Raw genomic sequence first — 20,924 nt, forward strand, 5'->3', positions numbered from 1 at the left:
CAAATAAAGCACGCACACACACAGACAACCAACCGATCGCGACGCCGTCTTCTCGAGAACTGAACGCCAACGCCGAGCGCTTCAAACGTTGCGTTCGATGCTGCCAGCGACTATTTTCCTCGCAACATACACGCACACACACAGCAAGAGAGTCACACACACACACAGTTTTTAGCGCTCGCACAGTGGGCCACAGACGTTCGCCGTTGGTTTTGGGAATACTGCGCAAAAAGTGTGAAAACCCCTGAGCATGAAATGGCTTAGAGCGTCGACCTGGTTCCGTAGCCAGTCCCTAAATATGGCCATGGTCATAAACCAGCGCCTAACGGAGAATCCAAATACTATTTCAATAACAATAAAAACAAGCTTGAGCATATAAATTTAATCATATATGTACTTAAACACAAACTGCGATTTGGAACTATTCTTAAAATTGGATAGGATAGCTTAGCTAGTGGTAACAGTGCCACGTGGCCACGCGCTCATTGAGCGGCGATTCGCGCAGCAGACGCAGCTGCTCCATGCCGGATTCGGAGGCGTTGTTAGCCCCGCTGACTATAACCGTGCCCAGCACCAGTTTCTTGGCCATTTTCAGCTTCGTCGCCAGCGTAATGCGTATCACAATATTCTCCAGCTGATCCAGGCTGCGCAATGGCATACAAATGGTCGCCTCATCGCCGCCAGAGCCGTCCCATTTGGTGGATAGCGATGGGAAGAACACGGGCGACTTCCAGGCATCCACATAGATGCCGTGCTCGAACACGGTGGTCTTCACATAGACGCCGCCGCCGGCTGTTGCCTCCAGCTCATCCTTGACCTTGTTGGAGCAGCGCATGCGCGAAGTCGTTACCCGCAGCATGAGCGGACCACCCGCGCCATTGCCCACATTGCTGATGCCCATCTTGCGCTTCACCTCGGCTGTCATGCGCTGCCAATTGTTGGCACCAGCCGCCACTGGAATGTCCTTCGTCTCCGTGGGCTGTGGACTGGGGCCCATGCCCTCGCTCTCGCTGAGATCGCGCACCTCCAGCGCCAACTCCACCACGCCCTTAGGCGCATTCGTGAGCTGTAAAAACAAAACAAAATAACAGCGAGTCAAGGGTCAGTCTCTGCTTTCGTTGCCTCTGTATATGTTTGTCTAGTGTGTTACGCAGTCATCGCAATTTACTTTTGGCCAACTTTCTCTAGGCCACATTAAATGCACATAATAATTTCATTTTTATGCTCGTCTAAGTTATGAAGCTATGCACTCGACACCCGGCTGTCATCCACATGTACATAGTATGCATGTACAATATTTATAAACATATAAAGTTGAGTCAAGTCTTGGTCGAATCTGCCTGTCAACTTGTTTGTTTTGATAGCTTACGTTGTTGCTGCCGCTGCTGCTGCTATTGTTGTTGTTGTTGCTGGGCGTTGTTTTTGAAACGGTTGTGGTTATGTCTTTAATGGGCAGCCAGAGCTCCTCAGTCGAATAGCAGCCGGTGCGAGAATTGCGCTTAAACAGCTTCGGCTCCAGATAGCAAGTGACGGAGCCTAAAGCAAATCAAATTACATATGGAAAATTTAACAGGAATGTAAATATGTATATCAGTAAACTATAATCAAATGAAATACTTTAAAATATTAGTCATATTAATTTATATTATAAATACTATATGCATTGCCTTTTGATAATATTAGTCATATTACTTTATATCATAAATAGTATATACATACCTATATTTCTACGTGATTCACTTATTGTTAACGGTGGCATGGCATCTCTAGGATTCTCTGTTGTCTTCTTGTTCTTTCCATTCTTTTGCGCTGACCCATTTTCAGTCTGGACTTCGCCGGAGGAGAGCCGCTGCACGAAAGTGGAGCTCTTATCTTTTAGGGAGCGATAGGTCTTGTTGAATCGATTGAAACTCTGAAAGGCATTATTTATTTAACCTACATAGATACAAATTAGACGAAAAAGAACAACAGCAACTGTTGACTTACGGCGGCAGGCAGCTCCAGCAGAGCATATACAGTAAACACCACAAATTGGCCGGCGAAAAGTTCTTCAGGTGCGGAAATGTCGCCGCTCGCGCGTCTCTGCACCTGGCGTCTGGAGGAGAAGGCGGAGCCATGCTTCAGGGATGGCCTGTTGGCAGAAAAGAGATCTAAGTAGATGTGATTCTGATGCCATCACGAGATACCTACTTAATGTCTGGCACTAGAGGAAACTTGAAATTTTCATTGAACTTGGGCCATGTGTTGGTCTGAACGCTGCTATCCAAGCGCTTTGTGCCGGGAAACAGTTTAACCTGCAAGAAATCGAAAATGCGATCAATTTTATGCAGTCTATATATATATAAAATATTTATATAGTATTTCTTCAGACAGGTTTTCATTCGCACTCTAAATAAACAAATACAATCGAAGGCTAAAGACAAAAAGCTTTTAATTACCTTTATTAGATAGCCCTGCACGATCTTGAAGCCGAATAGGGAAGGCAGGTGTCGCGCCGCAATCAGGTGCACATTCAACTCGGGCACTCCCGCCGTACTGTTTGAGGCCGAAAAGCTCTGCTGACTGCCTTCCTTTGGGTCGTGCGTCTCAATGGTTATCTGGAAGCCAATCTCCGGTTCCAGGGCGACCGAATTGCGCGATGTGTCTTTGGCATGCTGGCCCGGCAGCAGAGTTCGCAATTTGTTCATGTTGTTCCAGTTAACGCCGCCGCTCGACTGCACTGCACTGCTGTCTTCTGTGCTTTTCCATACGAATGTGTGAAAGGAAGAGGTGATAATTCAATTTATATAAATGATTTCAGAGTTCTTATCTACGGCTCGTACTCCGTATTGATAAACGCTAAACACGAAACGCGAGACGCCAACGCTACTTCGACCGCCCATGCTCAATTGCCACATACGCGCTCTCTGTCTCTCCCACACTCTCAATTGTAATTGAAGTAGTTGCATATATGTATGTATGTGTGTGTGTATGCGTGTGCTTCCAGTGCGCCTTCCACTTATCACATGCTCTGAGCGCAAGCCAGTTAAAAGCTACGTTTGGATAAGCTCTCACTCAAACAGCTGTTCGCGGCAAAGCTTTCGCCTCGCTCCAAATGCTCACCGTCTGTTAGCGCCAGCGCTCTCTTGCAGTGCTCAGAGAGCAGCTGCTCGTGCCGTGCAAGTGCCCAGTAGCGAATTAGCTGCTGACATGCAGCTGGCAGGTTGTTCAGCTTACATGCACACATGTGTAACGAAAGCACACACATTTACATATGCAAATGAATACAATATGCATGCGGGCATTATCTTTAGAATCTGAGCTGTTTATTAGCTGATGGGGATTTTGGCCAAAAGTCTTTGACCCCATAATAAATTACAAGCACACAAACACACTCACGCACAGCTGATGACTAACATTATTAATATTGCGCATACACCCCGTATACCGCCAGAACGTTCCGCACGTGGCGCTTGTCACACTTACACTTTATCAATACAATCGACGACAATACACAGTGTAGCAGCGAGAAAGTCAAAGACAGAGTTTAAAGAAGACCTCGTTTGTCAGACTATTTATATACATAGAATAACTGTGTCGGTCTATGTTCTGCAATTGCTCAACCACTGGCGGCGGCAACTGATGTCGACATGCCTAAGCCCGGGCCACAAAGCGAAACATTTAGCACGGTCACAAAGCGCAACAATTAACAACTCGAGATGATCAACGATCAACGCTAGCCACTCCACGATCGCTGCTCAATGCTCAGCGCTCGCGTTCTGTGTTCTCCGTTCTCCAGCTGATCCAACGCTCAACTGAAATGTAAACTTGGAAATTATTTCGTATGCGGTCATAATAATAAACCATACACAATCATAATGCCGACACACATTCTCGCCACTTTGTACACTCACACACATTCTCTCATATAAACATTGAGTACAAGCAAGCATACTTAAGCACACACATACACACACAAGCACATGAACTTTACGCTTTCGTACCTCGAGCTTTGATTGTCGTTGCTTTCTTGCTCAAAAATGCAATAAGATTCTCTCACCGTCGACGTTGTCGTCGTCTGTGTCACCGTTATCGCATTGCAACAACAATTATGGGCACAACAAAAGTTCTCAGCGACTGAGCTTGTGCGACTCTCTAATGCGCTACGATGGATCAAACAAGTTCTGTGTCGTCGAGATCTCAGCTCTCTCTTCAAACATTCAACAACAATTATTTTCCCGCGATCTACATTAAATAGTTTAATAATTCATAACTTGGTCAAAACTTTAACGGTTTTAATGTCACTTCATTTTGTAGATTAAAGACTTTATATAGGTTTACTTTTCATAATTATGTTCGTGTTTCTATCATCTATATAGAATCTCTTTTGTGGTACACTCATTTAGAGTTCATTTGTTCCTACATATTGCTATAACCGTTTTTATCTATATTGATTTTAAGCTTTAAGGAATTTTTTTGACAAAATGTTTGCCAAAAACATCAACTATAAATATGCCACATCTTTGAAAAATGCCACTCCGTATTTCAAAATTTTATATTAAGACTAACAGCATATTTAATAGGTATACATTTTGATTAGATTGACGTTAAATTGATTAGGTACTTAAGTTGAGCAATAAAATATTGTAGTTTTTTTTAATCGAAATTCTTTATAAAACTTTCCACTTCCAAAAAGTTTACCTTAATTTAAGGTTGAGTTGGTTTACCATTAAAATTAAATATGGAAAAAATTTGAATTTCCTTTTAAGGTAACAATAAAAATGTTTGCTAAACATATGTTATAAGTCTATACTTAATATGGTTATAATGTTTCATACAACAACAGTTGGTGAGAACTTTTGCAATTGCAATAAGAAATTCCAGATTGAGTTAGACTCCCACTTTATATTAATTTGTCGAAAATTCGTCTAAATTTCATTCCATGTTAATGAATTTCTTGTCAGAATAATACAATAAAATTGCCAGTTGTACATATTCTAGGAACATAAACGTCTGTTTACGTACCTCTTTGAGCAACGTCTGCAATCTGAAATAAACACGAATTCTTTATGGCAAGCAATAGAAAGAATCAAGACAGTCATTTGAACAAGGTAAATAAGTATATTTAAATAGCATACATGCACGCAATAGAGGTGTGCATGAATATGTATGTGTATGTGTGTATGTGTATATAACTAGAAACAACTATTAACTACAACTTCAGATTCCGGTACCTGTCTATGTCTGTGCCAAATTTGATGCTGCAGTTCCGGCCGTAAATAATTGTATATTTATAATTTAGGATTTATGCTGCCAAAAGGCGAATAAATTTTGATTGCCTTTCGACTGTGTATGTGTGTGTGTGTGTGTTGTCAAATGTCTCAATGGTATTCTGACCTAGCCTAGCCTAATCTAAAGCCCAACTGGACATTAAAACTAGTCCACCTCCAGTTTCCTAAAGCTACCCACGACGCCGGCATCAATGTCGCCCACGTCGTTGCCCGCAAAGTTGGCCGCCTCCTTGGTGATCTCGATGTGCATGTCATCCAAGGCGAGGATCGCAGCGCGGCGCTGCAGCAGCTTCGCCTTGAACTCGCGTATCATGTCGGCAATGGGAACAGTGCCGCCGTATTCCTTGGGCAAAATGGCTGGATCCATTTTTGTCTTCAAAGCTTCTACGTTCTTATGCACCTGTCGAAGAAGTAGTTGTTTAATATAGTTGATAAAAATATATATATGTAAAACCAGCTTGACTTACAATGATGCGCTTCTTCAGCTTGTCGCTGAGCATGGACACGCCCAGTTCAATGATGCGATTGGCATAGTGGGGAATATTGACGAAATGCGTCTCTTTGTGGCGCATGGGCGTCGAGTTCTGAATGCACTTCATGATGCTGCGCAGATCGGTCAGCGACCAGAGGCTCACGAAGCCCATGTTCATGCCGCTCTCGTCGTTCACATAGACATAGCCCGACACCTGCGAGTCCTCTTCGTCCAGCAGCGACTCACAGATCAGGCTGTGCACGCGCGCCATCTGCACCGATGTGAACTTGTAGGGATCAAACTTGGCGGCTACCGAGAAGATCACCTGACGCCCGGTCGAGTCGCGCTGCGGCAGCGGCACCAAATACCCAGCATCGAAGATCTCATTGATAGCCGGGTCATTGATGTCCAGTTTCTGGAACCATTGGGGATACAACTGGCGAATGGTCAGATAGCGCTCGAGCATCTCGCAAGCTGCGGGCACTGAGAATTTCTTGGTGCGCAGAAAACGCAGCAGGAAGATCGCATCAGTGCGACACTTCTTGATGTGCGGATGCTTGGCAATCCACTCGCGGAACTGAGCCAAGGCCTGTCGCCGTATATTCTCATCCTCGTGCAGCTCCTCCCAGGCCACGGCCTTCAAGTCAGGGCTCAGAGAGCAAACATACGGATCAAAGTCCTTGTCATTGGATGAGGATCCATTGAGCTTGGGTTGTTGTCGCACCTCAGTTTCCAGCACTGCAAGAATAAATACAATTATGTTTATTATACCTGCTGAAAGCCAATTAAAGTGTATACAGAAAGAAACTAAAAACGATTTATTACGTATACGCTGTGTATACAACGAATAGTACTAATTGTGTAGTTGGCCTTGGTCAGCCACAGAAGCCGTTGCTAAATGTTAAAATTCATCGAACTTTGAGTATTAACTGCTGTTTACTAACCTACATTAACCAGCATTCACACAGACACACACACACACAGACGTAGGTACACAGATACAATTAAGGCCCACCTGCATTCAAGTTTGTTTTCTCTTAAACTTGGGTCATTGGCTTTGCCTGTGAGTTTGAGTTGGGTTTTACGGCAATCAATGTTGCGTGGGTAGCAGCTGCCGCGCATTAGTTAGTGTCAAAACATCTATGTATCTGCATATGATTATCAGCTTCAGAGTTGGCAAATTGAAACAAAAAAAAAAAACCAAAGCATCGATTAAATAGAGAGCTGCTGATATCTATCTGGCTGAAATTACCACAGCCACAGCCATAGACAGAGCCACATCCACAGGTGATCGGCTGCTGGCTGTTGGCTTCTTTTTGTCTATCTACCGGTCCATTGACCATGACCCAAAATGAAGGGACAGTTCGTTTTGCATATGAACACCGATTCGAGCACATCATACGATCGCTTATTTAAATTTCTACATGCTCAAAAGCCCATTTGGTTCGAAGGTCAGCGAAGAGATAAAGGCAACAGAGCAGCAGAAGATTATATCACCTGCAGCAGTTGTCAACTGCTTGCAGGCACTGTATCTGTCATTGGCCAGTGGCCACTTGAACATGGTCAATTGAAGCTATATACTTGAGATATATAAAGCATTGCCTCTACGCAGTATTAATGGCCATATTAATTGGCTCGCCACAGCACAGAAAGAAAGAAAACGAACCGTTTTTGGTCAACAAACTGTTTATGAGCAGACTCCCAAAGCGATGGCCATAACAGTGGACGGCGTTAAATCAAGTTTTATTTGATGTTTTTTTTTCACTTTCATGGCCTTCACACAGATTTCAATGTGAGCTGAGAGGAAGAGTGCGGGGCTTTGACACTGCTCAAAGAAAAAACAAAAAAATAAAACAGAAATTCGTAACATGCCCTGCTTTGACTATGCCCAGTTTACATGCCCATGTACATATGGGCGTGTATGTATATACATATATATATGTGTGTGTGTAGTTATTGACGATTGCGTTTTTGGGTCATATGGCCATATGCGCTACAGGAGACAGCAGCAGCAGCTGCCGCAGCAGCAAAAGCAACAACGGGAAACGGAGAGCGAGCATTTCAAGCTGAGCTTTGCGACGTGCAATTTGTGTTTTCTTTTGTTCGCTCTTTCTCTGCATCCGCTCAGCCAATTAGCTTCGTGGTTACATCATAACATCAAATCTGACAAAACTCAAGTACAGCAACAAAGCGCCAGCAGCCAAAAATAAGAGTGAGCTAGCGTGCGATAGAGAAAGAGGGAGAGCGAGAGTGCAAGAGCGGAAGACACTCGAAACGAGTTTCTGGCTGGGGCAGAGCTTTCAACTCCAGGTTTACAATTCACTCAAACTTTAGCTCGAATCGCATATGCCGGATATTGATGTAAGTTCACATTAAGCCTCCCACTTAAGAAATCTACTGCAGCTAAACTAATATTTAACACTTTGTCATTGAAGGGGAAACCTTTTAACATGAATACTAATTCTACAAGTCGCTGTAAGAGGCGAGTACGTAATCTCTCGATCATTAGAATGCAACGGAATGAATCGCCATCATTAGAAAATACACAATTCATTAGCTGAAAGTGTTAATTGTCAAGTCTCAACACGTTCGACTGTACGAATTCATAACATTTATTGATTGGGAACTCTATATAAAAGCCCCCAAGGCACATTGTATATGAAATGTCGAATGTTTGTCGACTCTTCTTTTGGGGGTCTGTATGCGAATGGTGTGCGTACAGCGAGGTCACAAGAGTGTGACCGTTACTGCAGTTGCTAAACTGTGATCGCCGCTGAATATCAATGAATATGAGCTATGTCTATATACACACACAATTGTATCTATATACATATGGGTATTCATAACTGAAAAGTCACATAGACGCTGATTGCATAGGCTCTGTGTCCGTACGCTTTATTTACTTTTTTTAATGGCGTTGGCCTTGCCGCACGGGCCTTTGGCTTAACATTCAAACTATTAACGTATAGCGTATTACCAACTAGCGCGTAATTTTAATTGACTTGTCGGTTGAGCAATCGCACCGCCGCTATTGGCCAATACCAGATCGCAGATATGCAGAAATACCAAATTACATAAGCGATTAATAAATACACTTGACGAAATTTGTGTAACCAAACTGAAAGTGAAAGCCAAGAACAGGCCTAATAATTGCCCAGAACTTCAGTTTGATATTTGATCTAATCCGCACAGATGTCACAGCATAGTAGTCGAAAAAAAATAAAACTCGACTCGACTGAAGCTTGAGAAAAGCTCAAGCCATGCGGTGCTTCGGTGAAAGCGAAAGTTTTTCTTCGGCTTCAATTTTGCTTCGTGTTTGCTTGTATTTTTCTCTTGTATGTGTAGGTGTGAGTTTTTTTCTTGTCCATATCCTTTCCCCTATTATGTAAGTGATGCAACATGAACTCACTTTTAGATATCCGTTTCAAACTGAATGGCTTGCGCGTTTTTGGCTAAAACACTTTAATTTCACAACTTCGCCAAAAACTTATATAAATATGGTTTACTTGTGCGCCGCGGCGTTGCAATGGGCCAGTTTAAATAAATTAAAGTTGTTTTTTTTTTTCTTTCTACTTTTTGGCCCAGCCGACGACGACGACGAACGTTGTGAACGTAGAGACGCTTTGAGCGAAACTGCCGCTTTTTGGCTAACTGAAAAGTTATTTAAGCCGCGCTCAACGCACTTCCACTCAATTGGCTTTTGAGCAGCTGGCGGCGCACACAACATTGAGTCGAGTGACATTTGGACGGGCGTCTGAGCAGCCGAAACGCACCGTGGGCCAAACGAGTGCGAGTGCTTTAAATATAGCTTCTCCTGCTTCTATTCCTGGTCTATGATGACGTGCGCTCTATTGTTTTACGTTTTATATTTTTAACCAGGTTAGACATCAGAGGCCAAATTATCAATAAGCCCCCACTAAACAGTGCGTGCTTAAGTCTAAACACACTCAGGCGACGTACGTTTGCATGCATTAACATAATTCGAGAAATAATAATAAGAACATAAATTCGTCGTCAGCTATAATTATATATAGACAGAGATACCTATGTCAACATATAGAGTATATATTTTTACGCTCTAAAATTACTTCAGTTAGTACCCGTTTTAGTTACACCTGCAATGCTATACGTTGATTTCTTAATTGCCCATATCAAAGGTTATTTCCATTAACCCCTCTTGTAGCCTATAGCTCTGCCCAAAACTGTATACTGTTCAGAGACTAAAGTCAGCCAAATATCCCGCAGTACGTCAGCCTCTGATAGTATGCTCTTACGGCTTTATTACTACACGTGCTGTGCTGCCTCTTGTGCAGAAGATGTTTTAGATAGAGGTAGTTGACTCTTGTTCTTGACTAATAACGACCTTTTTTGGTTGGACTCTGCAGTTTGCATCATTATTTAAAATATCTCAAATAATCGCAAAATAATTGTTCAAATCCGTCCATTGATGTCATTGCCTCAATAAGTACAGCAAATATTCTCATGCATCATTTCGCTTCACTTGGCGCAACTAAATGTGTCCAATAATAGATGTACCTTATTTTTTTTTTTATTTACAAACATTATAATAATTTATGTAGATTGATGGCTATAGATAAATGGCAAAGCTATTCCCATTTGTTAGACTTGATTGTGCTTTTCCTATCTGTTTGAGATTTATCTTTATGCAAAAAGTTTGAGAAGTCGACTGTATATCACATAATTTATATTTTTGACAGAAAAGATGACAAACTGTTTGCATTACAAAACTTACTCAATAGTTCACGCAGCTCTTTTCCCCTTTATACTAGACTCTGAGTGACAGAGGATCTCTCTTTGTTCAAGTCCTCTAGCTGTATGACGTCAATCTAAGTATATAATTTTCTATATAACTCATGCTCCCTCTTAACATTTATATTTAGCTAACGATGAGTCACAAACCAATGTACTCTTTTTAATTTATAAACAAGTTCAGCCAATTTACACATACATATATGTATAACATCTCACAGCTCAGACTATGATTCTCAAATCACTAACAATGAAATACACTTTTCAATTACTTTGCGATCACATTTATTAAGTTTCGTATTTGAATATTTTTTTCTCACAATTTTACATATTACACAATTCACTTATTTGTTTTCTTTTTTCAGTTTGTTTGCTTTGTCGTTTCATCACGAGTAACACAAAAATCTCTTAAACGAATTTTCAATAATCATATATAGGCGAAATTCAAATAAGTATAGTACGACAATATATAATACGTTTCCAAAAAGTGAACAACTTAAAATTAACATAATGATTTAAATCAAGTTTCTATATGCATATGCAACATTCTGTAGCATACATTTAGGAGTATATATATATATCGATATATACAACTTGTAGCGCCATGGTTTACATACATATACATATATAAGACATTCGAAATATACATATATACATATATTTCTTGTATTGTTGCATATGCATAACTCTCATATGAATATCCACTGATTGTTTACAAAATTTGTAATTTATAGCTAAATGAGTTAAGTTTTCGTCACTTTTTCTTCTTTTTTTCTCCTTTATAAACAATTACAGCTTTAATAAATTAATTACGTTGACATTGCGTGGGATGCTTTCAAAAACATTTCTCACAAACAATTTAATTTCTTACTTTTTAGCTGTATGAGTTTTTTGTATGTGTGTATGGTGTGTGTGTATATATAATTTATATGTATATATGAAAAATATATATTTTTATATGTATGCAATATGTGTATGTAGTTAAACTAATCTGTAACTAGGGGCTCATTTGATGAATATGTTTCTCAGTTTTTTCGTAAAGATTTTTCTTTTTGTTTGAAATTAACCGTTATACAACATCTAAAATCTATACTTAACTTTTCCTTTTCTTTTTGATGTTTATAATTTTCACTATTTTGTTTCTTGTATACATATATAGAAATCAAATTTACGCTCCATTCATCAACTTCTTTATATATTATATATAATATTCAATTTGGAAGAGAGACAGAGATTTAAAAAAAAAAAAAAGAAAAGAAAACAAACAATTTTCAACGATTTTTGAAACATGGTTCCCAACTTGCTCTTAAATGCCTTAACACACAAAATATAATAATCATAATAATTATAATAATATTAAACAGAACTTTTCTTCTTTGCTTTTTATATCAATTTTGTTGAATTTGCTTTTTGTTGATGTTGATTTGTTTTTGTTTTTCTTTCTTTTTTTTTTTTCTTTTTGTTATTCTTGATTGGAGTACATTTAAGTTAAGACATAATTTCATTTACTTAATTTACTAATTACTCTAATCAACGCTGCGTTCTCCTCCTTTAGGCGATCGTTGTCCGATTTGTAGGCATCGAGTTGCTGGATTTGGATTGGTGGAAAGTGCAGCGAAAGTAAAAGAAAATTGAACAAAATTAGTGAAAACAATTATAAATAATACAAAAAATAAGGAGCTCAACAGCACATTGAAAGAATAGAATTGAGGGGGTATATGTATATTAGATGGCTTCTCTATAAAGGAAAAAATATATAAAATATATATCATGCGATTTAGTTGAAAGCAACTCAGCAACAACAAGAACAACAAACAAACATTAGTTAAAACATAACTCCACTTAGATATAGATATATACATATTCTTATATGTATATCAATATCGACATCTATATCTAGAACCTCATCTCTCTGGAACTGAACGCCCTAGGAAAACAGACAGCAACATGCACAACAACCCAACAAAGAAAACGAAACAGACTTAAGATTAAAAAAACTTATAGATGCTTCTATATGTGTGTGAGGCACATGTACGATATGGACGCTTGCTTCCTGTTGCCAAATGTAGAACAAAGAAACACATTTTCGTCTAACTGACAAAGGTGTTGGTATATGCACAGAGAAGGACAACAAACAATAAACAGCCTTTTGCAAGGAATTACAAATGGTCAAACTTTTATTATCGTAACTCTGATATAACTATCATATAGATATAGATAGATGAGATAAAACACACACAGACACATGAGTATATAAAATTTGTTTGGCAAAAACATTTTAACAATATTAACAACAAGGGAACAATTTTGTCATAGAGTAAAGTAAGTATAGTTACACAATAAAGTAGGTATATATAAATATATATATGTATATATATACAGCCGAGTGTTTCAAAACTGTCAAGTAATCCAATATTCTATGTGTAAGACAATAGGAGCAGAATTTTGCAAAAAAAAACACAACGTTTGAAACACTCCCCACATAAAACAATATTATAACTAGTTTGGCTTAGAAAATTTAGTTTAGCTATTTGTTTTCATATAGATATATATATTTTATTGGTATTATACAACAACAAAACAACAGTCAGCTCATATATATGATGCAGGTTTTCTTCTCAGTGCAAGTGTGGATCAATTACCGTTAAGCGCATTGCATATAAGAAAATATACTAGATCTGTGCTGATGGTGCTGCGACCCTTTAATATTGTTGTTGTTGCTGTTGTAGTAGAGTTGTTGTTGTTGTTGTTGGTCAGCCTTGGTTGAGCTTTTTGTCTACAATCCTTGAAGTTGCGATGATTTTGATTACGAGTATATGCGATATTTTGTGGATATATGTATGTGCTATGATATATATGTATATGCTGCAGCGATATCTTTACTGAGTGGCTTCAATTAACAAATTCATTAGCTAAAGTGTATGTGTTGTATATATAGTATTATATCGATTGAGCTTCAGGCCTTATAAAACAGTAGTGCCAGGCTATGCAAAAGTGCTTAGTTGCCCCTCGCAAAAAGTGTTGTTGTAAACTTAATTTTAAAACTAGAATACAATCAATTATTGTTACATGTTGCTCTCAATATAACAATGCAAATTATTTCTTTAATAATAATTTTATTTTTTTTTAAATAATAATGATAATAGTAGAATCTAATAAGTTTTTTATTTGATTAATTGATCGCTAGCTAGCACATCAAATGGTGGTGTCCGAGTATCTTTTAGATAAATAATTTTAACTATTCTTGGTGTACTGCTGTTTGGTGTATATTGATGTATGCATATATAGAAACGATAACGATGACGATTGCGATTGCGATTACGATTACGATATTTGATTTTGCTGTTTTCTAATATTTATTTAGTTATATGTATGTATGCATGTATCTAAATTTCTTTGCTGTAGTCTGGGCAAAGTAACTGTAAACTGTGAACTGTTAACTGTTGCCTATTTGCTTTTAGCCAGCTGACTTTGGGCCGATGTTGTCAACTTAGAGACGACACGCGTGAGGGCACGATTCTCGGCACGCAGTCGGTCGTTCTCAGTCTTTAGCTTCTGTAAGAGCTAAAACGACACAATAGCGAGTAGAAGAAGAAGAACAGAGAGTGATACACACAACAGTTGTGGTACGTTTGTTGTATAAATATATAAATATGATTTTTCGTATTTGTTTTTTTTTTTTTTTTTTTTCAATACATTTCGTTTCGTTTCGATTCGATGGATGAGGCGCGCGTGGGAAGAGAGAAAAAAGAAAAACAAAATTTGAGTGAGCGTATTTTTCTGAAATGAGCGCATTGCGTTAATATTAAAGAGAATGGCGTGCCAAAAAAAATAAGAGCACGCCAAATGAGTAACGTAAAACGTAAACGTATAACGGTAAACGTATAACGCATGGATTGTGTGTGACCAAATCATAACAACAAATGGCTGACAATGTGACGACAAAGAGAGTGAGAGTGATTGAGAATGAGAATGAGAATGAGATAATATGGACATATGAAACAATGAGACAATGAGATATGGATGAATAGTTTTCTTGTTCTACGAAAACAAAACACACAATGAGATGTTTTGGTGATGCATGTATGCAGATGATATTATACAGATGATTGTTGTTTTGGATATCGGTTGGGTGGTTCAAGAAAAACAAAGAATTAATCAAGGCAACAGCTTATGTATGTGCAGCTCTATCGCTAGTACAAATAATAAACGAAATTATAAACAATCGCAACGGTGCCGTCGTAATTGCAAAAGTGGCCAAAATCATAAAGCGAGAGATAATGAAAATATACATATACGATCTGTAGCATCTGTACGATCGGGACGTCTTTAAATGGGGTGCGAAACAATTGGTCGGGGGAAATCGAAACGGAGTGCGGCTATAACAGAATTGCTTTAGAAATAGTGTTAGGGTTATTGCAGTGGGAAATTAACAGTTAGGTGGGGGATCAAAAAAATAAGCAGGGGAGATCAGAAGAGGGCCGCATTAGCCAACTCGTTCAACATGCGGCAGAAGTGAGGATTTTTTAAATTAAAAAAAATAAATAAACTATAAAACTTTCTCGGCCAAATTATAAAACAAAAGCAGAAATCAGAAATCAAAACAGTCCCGGAATGGATGGTATCTAGCGAAACGGGTTGCGATACCTGGGATACCATTAACAAAAAAAAACAAAACTGAAATCAAATCAAATTGCAAACAGCATTCAGGCAGGAGACGTTGTTAACTGTTATCGGTGGGTGGGCGTTGGGGAATGTTTTGGATTTGGAACACATTTGTAATTACCTTGAGCTCTTCTTCCAATTCGGAAACCTTGCGTTCCATAGCTCTTCTCTCACGTTTCTCAATCTCAGAGAGCGAGTTTTTAGTGGTCTGCGAATGTGGAAATGGAACAAATTTTGGCGTTTGGTCTTGCATATCAATATACTAAAGCATGTGGGATAACGGTATCGTGTCATACTGTTACTGTTACTGTTGTTCAGTTGTAGTGTTGTTTAACATTTGGATAGAGAGCGAGAGCGAAAGAAACAGAGCGCGAGCGGCAAGCAAGCACAAATTTTGATCTGAGCCATGTCCTAAAGCAACTCAGTAATATTTTGCTGGGTTGATGAAGAGGAGAGTGTATAAGAAAAATTTCTTTGTGTGAATGTGTGTGTCTCTGTGTATGTATGTGTGTGTGATAGCAAAAGAGCGAAAGAGATCACAGCTAGGCCCCAACAGACGGGCAGCATATAGAGTTAGGCAGAAATTGAGCTGTGGTTTGTTTGTGCGTTGTTTTCTTTGTTACTGCTGAGAGTTTTTCTTTGTTTTTGATTGGTATTTGCTGTTTGCTGTTTTCACAAAATACTAATTCGTATTTCATTTATTGAGTACTTGTTGTTGTTGTAGTAGTGGGCGTGGCATGTTAGTGGGCTTTTTACTTACGGCATTGGCAAAGCGCTCGAGCGTTGCACGCGTCTGCACCGCTTCCTCATCCTTTTGCTTGAGCAGTTGCTTGAGCTTGTCGTTCTCCAATCTAAAGCAGAGATGAGAGATAGAGAGATGAGTCATATGTATAAAGAGATTGTAGAATGGAGTCACCCATTACAAATTAACGAACAGCTAATGACATCCTACATATAGATTACGATGTGAATTCATAATAAAAGACGAAACAATTCCATGACTCTTTCAGTAGTGACTACATATTCATTTTCTGAACTAGTTCTCTGCTCTCTTCTAATACACTGAGATGGTTTACCCTCAGTCTTACAGATCGACGACGGCCATAATATACGGCTCTTCATATTACTTGCTCTGGCTACTCCTAGTAATACTTACTTGGCCGCTTCCCAGAGCGCCTTATAATCGATGCCATCGCCGTTTTCCGCTTTATCGCTGTTGCTGGAGCTCTTTGAGTCGCTGCCGGTGCTCGCTGTCGCCGTGCTTCCAGTGCGCGAGCGTGAGGTACGTTCGCTGCCGCTCTGCAAAGCAAAATATACAAAATTATGAAATCCAATCTTTGCTAAATAGACTTATATATAATATTAACTAATAATAATCAATAGTTTTACCACCTGCAACAACATTCAAGAACATTTCACCTAATTGCTTACTTCATAGCCCTCGCTCTTCTCCGATGAGGCACTGATCGAACGCTGAGCCGCACTGCGGGATCGCGTACGATTGCGGGACTTGCGCTCCTGCTCCCGCAGGGAGTTGCTGCGCGTGGCTGCAATGGCTGCCACCGTGGCACCCGCGCTGGTCGGTGTGCTGCTGCCCGTGTTGAGGCTGCTGTTGGATGTGGACAATGACTTGGTCTTCAGCAGCCTGGCACTGGCCGAGCTCTTGAACGAGTTGGAGGAGCTCAGGCCAGGTGACTTAAAGCTGAGCGAGGCTGTGGTCACGCCATTGTCATAGCTGCTAGAGTATGGGCTGACATAACGATGATCGCTGCCATAGCTGGATGCCGAGGCGCTGGGATAGCCATAACGCGAACTCTCATAGCCACCGCCGCCGGCTGTGGTATTCGAGCAGCCAGTGGACGAGTTGGAAGTGGGGCAAGTGGAGTTGGAAAGAGCAGACGCTTTAGATTTGCCATAGCTATTGCCGTTATGCTTGCTAATTACGATGTGGTAGTGATTCTGGTTATTGCCTGAAGAAGCCTGCAACTGGTGCAGTTGGTAGTAGCTGCCGTTTCTATGATTGCTTTTAGTTGAGTTCGAGTTGGCGGTGGAGGCGCTGCCTCCGGATGAGCATGTAGAAGCGGATGAGCAGCTGCCTGACGGCGGCTGATAAGCCTGATGATATTTGATGTAATCATAGCGATTACTGCTCCCATTACCATTTGTATAGTAGCTGCCCGACGAGCCACGCCCTGACGCGCCACTGCTCCCGCCACCTCCGTAAAGGCTTTCGCGGGAGCTATAGATGCTGGTGTAGGGGCTCTGGTAGCTGCCGTTGCTGCCTGCAGTACTGCTGCTCGGATAGTAGCCCGTGCTGAGGGGTCGCGAATTGTAGCTGCTGCCATTGTAGTTGTAGCCGCCAGCCGAGGAGGAGCTGCTGCCCCCCACACCCGAGGCTCCCATTCGGGAGCTGGAGGAGAGCGAACGCCGTCGGCTGGTCAGCGGCGCCTGAGTGCGCGATCTCGAGCGAAAGGACATGACGTGCACTATTAGCTCACTAATTCCCTCTCAATCTATGCACAGAGGCTAGCTATAAAGAAATCGGTCTTTAGTATATGCTTAATAGCCCACAGAGACTCATTTATCAATCGACACCGCTATATTGCAATTACGCTTCACAAACAGCTTGCCAGAGCATAGAGCGCACCGAATCAGCAGAACTTTTGCAATTTAAAATTTTCCATTTAGAAATTTGTACAATTTCTGAATTTCATTTTCTTTCTTCTTCTTTTGGCATAAACAAAAGTGGAAAAACAAACAAATTTTCGCTGTATAAAGTGAAACGATCTTTGAATTCGAAAAGGAAAACGCAATATTGACATGTGGAAAACTAAACCGCCAGCACTTCAATCCCCTCCCATGCTCAATCGATCAACAAAATGACGTCAAGACATAAATTTTGACATTCTGTTTTAAATTTGCCGCACTGCGGTAGAAAAATCGTTTCCCCAAGGTGTGTGTGTGAGAGAGTGTGCGCGAGTGTGTTTTTGGTTATGTTTAGGGAGGTCTGCTGTGTTTGTTCCTACATAAATTTTATAATAATATTGAAAAGACATACAAAAGGCACTAATCTATGGGCAGGAGACGCCTTGGCGTTTTCTGTTTATTTACTGTGCGGTGTTAATGCCTTAAGTGATGATGATGCTTCACCCACGCGAGAGTGAAACAGCGGGCTAACTAGCTGAAGAGGCTAACAAGCATTATGCAACTGAGAAATACCCTGTAAACATATATGCAATGAAAGTCTACGATGCAAATACTTTCTAAAATAATCTATAGCACACGAATTTGATTTTTCAAAATTTTCTTTATCTAAGCTTTAGCACACACAGCATACCCAATCCCATTTGTATCACAGGGTACAACGACGTTTCATTTAATCAAAATGTCGAGTGCATTTAATTTATGAGTCGGCTGCTGTTTCCTCATATATATCGAGCTATCTCAAGCTAATTTAGTTTCTGTCCATGAATGAAGCTTCGATGCCAGACACAAAATGATTTTACGACCTATTGCAACAATATGGAAAAGTTTGTGTTTTTACGACCAGACTTTTTACAATTTTGTAGTAATTCTACAATTTAGCTTGGCTAATGCGGCAGATAAAAATTTCTTGAAAAAAACAATTCACGGCACTGAAACAAATTGATGCCAAGATCAGGGGGCAAGTTCTATGGGATTATGAAATGATTTAGAAATAATAAAAATGTTTTCAAAAATGCTTAAATGAAATATTGTAAGAAAATATTTGAATTGCTTAATAAACAGACTTATAAAGTCAATAAATAATATTAGAATTGAATAATTCTTTTATTTAAATAATGAGCTCCTCTATGTAACTTTTAATAGCAATAAATTTCTGTGCAAATTGTTAACATTTGTTAAATAGTTGCTTCAATGCAATGATTTTTCAACTTTAACCTTTAACACGCGCACAAATGCAATCAAATTAAAAACTGATCAAAATATTTGACCATATATAGAGAGCAAAACTCAAAAAACTTGAAATGTCCAAAACAAAAATGAAATAAAAAACGAAATTTGTGCGCAATACTCCAAATATGGGAACAGCAAGACGTTTGTTCAATTGAAGACCAACAACTGGCAACACACATACAACTTGCCCCCCCTTGTGGCGACTCTCAAGAGTCACGAGTCTTGAGTCTAGAGTCTCAGATGATCTCAGGTCTCTGGTAAGCTGATAGCGAGAATATTGCAAATATCTTTTGACACATTTGACAGACGCTTGTGGTTAGGTTAACTCAAAGCACTCGTCCGTATTTAATTGTGATTTACTTTAAAAATAATAAATTAATTTGAATTTGTGGTTGTTAAAATTGTTGCTATTGCTGTTGCAGTGGCTATTGATCCGTTACGTTAGCCGTATAAAACTCAACTGAGCGAGCCAAGCAAAGTATTGAAATGTTTTATTCGAAAACCGAAAAAAACTTGGCGCACGATCAGAAATAGTAAAACGCAACAGAGAGCGAGAACGAGAGTGAGGGAGAGACAGCGAGAGAGAACGAACGTCACAAGTTAAGAGAAGTTTTCTTTAAGAGAAATCGATTGAGTGCACAGAATACGCAAGAAAAGCCGGAAAAACGCTGACAAAACTGAAGAAAATGATTATTATATGCTATATAGATATACGTATGTGCGTCTATCAAATATGAAAACAAAGAGTTGCAGCTGTTGGGAGGAAAAAGCCTTGGCAGCAATGGACATTATTTGTTTCACTTGAATTGCGCACACCAGGTATATGTGTGCATGTGTATCACCTGTGAGAGTGTATGTGTGTTGGCAGCTAAATTTAGTAAATCGCACACTTATTTGGCCCAATGTCCGAGAAGCAAATGTTCTAAACTATGCTGGGGTCAGCCCCCAGGCAGCAACTGGGCCAAAAGGCGAAACAGTCAACGACACGTGACACATGTCAAAGAGAGGGAGCGACAGCCTCCACCAAGAGAGCCGCCGGGCCGTGCAAGTGGGGAGTGAAGTGAAGTGCACATAACTAAATTTAAATTTGAAAGTTGCATCGTTTCCCTACCCTAAAAGAACACAATCATAACTAGGCCAAAAAAAAAGTAGAAGAAACGAAAGCGTTCCGTCTAAATATAGTACATGACGGCTGCCCCTATCGCATGCTGCTGCTCCTACCTCCTCGCAAAGATTCTCTCTGCGAGGAAAGTGCAGCCGGCAGGGAATGAGGAAACAAATGCTTAAACGAGAGCTGCGAAATGCAAAATTGCAAAATGTATAAATTTAGCGACAAATGCGGCGCAAATGTTGTACATTTCTTCAGCCTGGCCAGAAGGCAGAGGAGTGGAGCCGGCTGGGGGAGCGGGCATGCCACGGCGAACAACAAAGTTCAATGTACGTGTGAGCAATGCTGTTTTGGGGCGTGCGGCACTTCTAAGTGGGCAATTTGTTGTGTGAAAAGCGCATTGTGAAAGTGTTTAATAGTTTTTAGCAACAACTCATACTTAATCGTGTCTATACATATATACTTATATATATGTCGAAAGAACACTTGACGTCGTCAATCAGTCTTAATGGTTGACACGATTAGACACAGCAGATTTCGTCAGACACTAAGCAACCAGGGTTGCAATTAAAGCCGAATGGAGATTTCTGGATATTGCTGAACGGCTCTAAGATATATAAAGGTAAGATTCTAATTGGAAGCTCGGAGTAAGAATATCTATATTTTAGCTCTTCCTATGAAAGTAACTAAAAATTAAATAAAA

General features: G+C 39.9%; 3 protein-coding genes across 32 annotated transcripts in view; all 3 read right to left on the reverse strand.

Annotated features, from left to right (window-relative positions):
• Window positions 1–367: 367 nt before the first annotated feature.
• On the reverse strand, window positions 368–5,302 carry LOC6581827. Of its 3 annotated transcripts, none has more exons than XM_015162074.2 (7): window positions 5,214–5,302; window positions 2,439–2,734; window positions 2,191–2,294; window positions 1,987–2,131; window positions 1,720–1,912; window positions 1,370–1,536; window positions 368–1,066 (listed from the first exon to the last, which is right to left on the reverse strand). In XM_015162074.2, the coding sequence occupies exons 2-7, from the start codon at window positions 2,685–2,687 to the stop codon at window positions 452–454; spliced, it is 1,473 nt and encodes a 490-aa protein (XP_015017560.1). In that variant the 5' UTR covers window positions 2,688–2,734; window positions 5,214–5,302; the 3' UTR covers window positions 368–451. The 3 variants fall into 3 exon arrangements, with proteins under 3 accessions (XP_015017560.1, XP_002007549.1, XP_043865699.1); XM_002007513.4 differs by lacking the exon at window positions 5,214–5,302 and adding an exon at window positions 3,466–3,796; XM_044009764.1 differs by lacking the exon at window positions 5,214–5,302 and having other exon boundaries at window positions 2,439–2,896.
• LOC6581828 (clavesin-1) lies at window positions 5,081–9,384 on the reverse strand. Its single transcript, XM_002007514.4, has 3 exons — window positions 9,152–9,384; window positions 5,738–6,480; window positions 5,081–5,670 (listed from the first exon to the last, which is right to left on the reverse strand). Coding segments are annotated over exons 1-3 (999 nt in total). The 5' UTR covers window positions 9,153–9,384; the 3' UTR covers window positions 5,081–5,415.
• A 1,396-nt stretch (window positions 9,385–10,780) lies between these two features.
• Window positions 10,781–20,924, reverse strand: part of LOC6581829 (protein phosphatase 1 regulatory subunit 12B) — a 30,108-nt gene continuing 19,964 nt past the window's right edge. For 15 of the 28 annotated variants that reach the window (XM_015162078.3, XM_044010093.1, XM_044010101.1 and 12 more), the window contains 5 exons: window positions 16,334–16,476; window positions 15,938–16,028; window positions 15,299–15,385; window positions 13,155–14,076; window positions 11,993–12,100 (listed from right to left, as the gene is read on the reverse strand). In XM_015162078.3, coding sequence (XP_015017564.1) covers window positions 13,960–14,076; window positions 15,299–15,385; window positions 15,938–16,028; window positions 16,334–16,476 — 438 coding nt within the window. In that variant the 3' untranslated portion in view covers window positions 11,993–12,100; window positions 13,155–13,959. Of the gene's footprint in view, window positions 12,101–13,154; window positions 14,077–15,298; window positions 15,386–15,937; window positions 16,029–16,333; window positions 16,477–16,608; window positions 17,013–17,336; window positions 17,708–19,473; window positions 19,569–20,924 lie in introns of those variants that run through there. The other 13 variants (XM_044010095.1, XM_015162085.3, XM_032731363.2 and 10 more) reach the window with 6 other exon arrangements.

Source organism: Drosophila mojavensis, unplaced genomic scaffold, assembly GCF_018153725.1.
Source record: "Drosophila mojavensis isolate 15081-1352.22 unplaced genomic scaffold, ASM1815372v1 contig_74, whole genome shotgun sequence".
Taxonomy (NCBI): domain Eukaryota; kingdom Metazoa; phylum Arthropoda; class Insecta; order Diptera; family Drosophilidae; genus Drosophila; species Drosophila mojavensis.

Coding starts and splice junctions, on each gene's coding strand:
- LOC6581828 (XM_002007514.4), bottom strand. Junction 5,671..5,737: donor AGCTGAAGAAGCGCATCATT/GTAAGTCAAGCT, acceptor CTTCTTCGACAG/GTGCATAAGAACGTAGAAGC.
- LOC6581827 (XM_015162074.2), bottom strand. CDS start 2,687: ATGAACAAATTGCGAACTCTGCTGCCGGGCCAGCATGCCAAAGACACA. Junction 2,295..2,438: donor TGCAGGGCTATCTAATAAAG/GTAATTAAAAGC, acceptor GATTTCTTGCAG/GTTAAACTGTTTCCCGGCAC. Junction 2,132..2,190: donor CCTCTAGTGCCAGACATTAA/GTAGGTATCTCG, acceptor TTCTGCCAACAG/GCCATCCCTGAAGCATGGCT.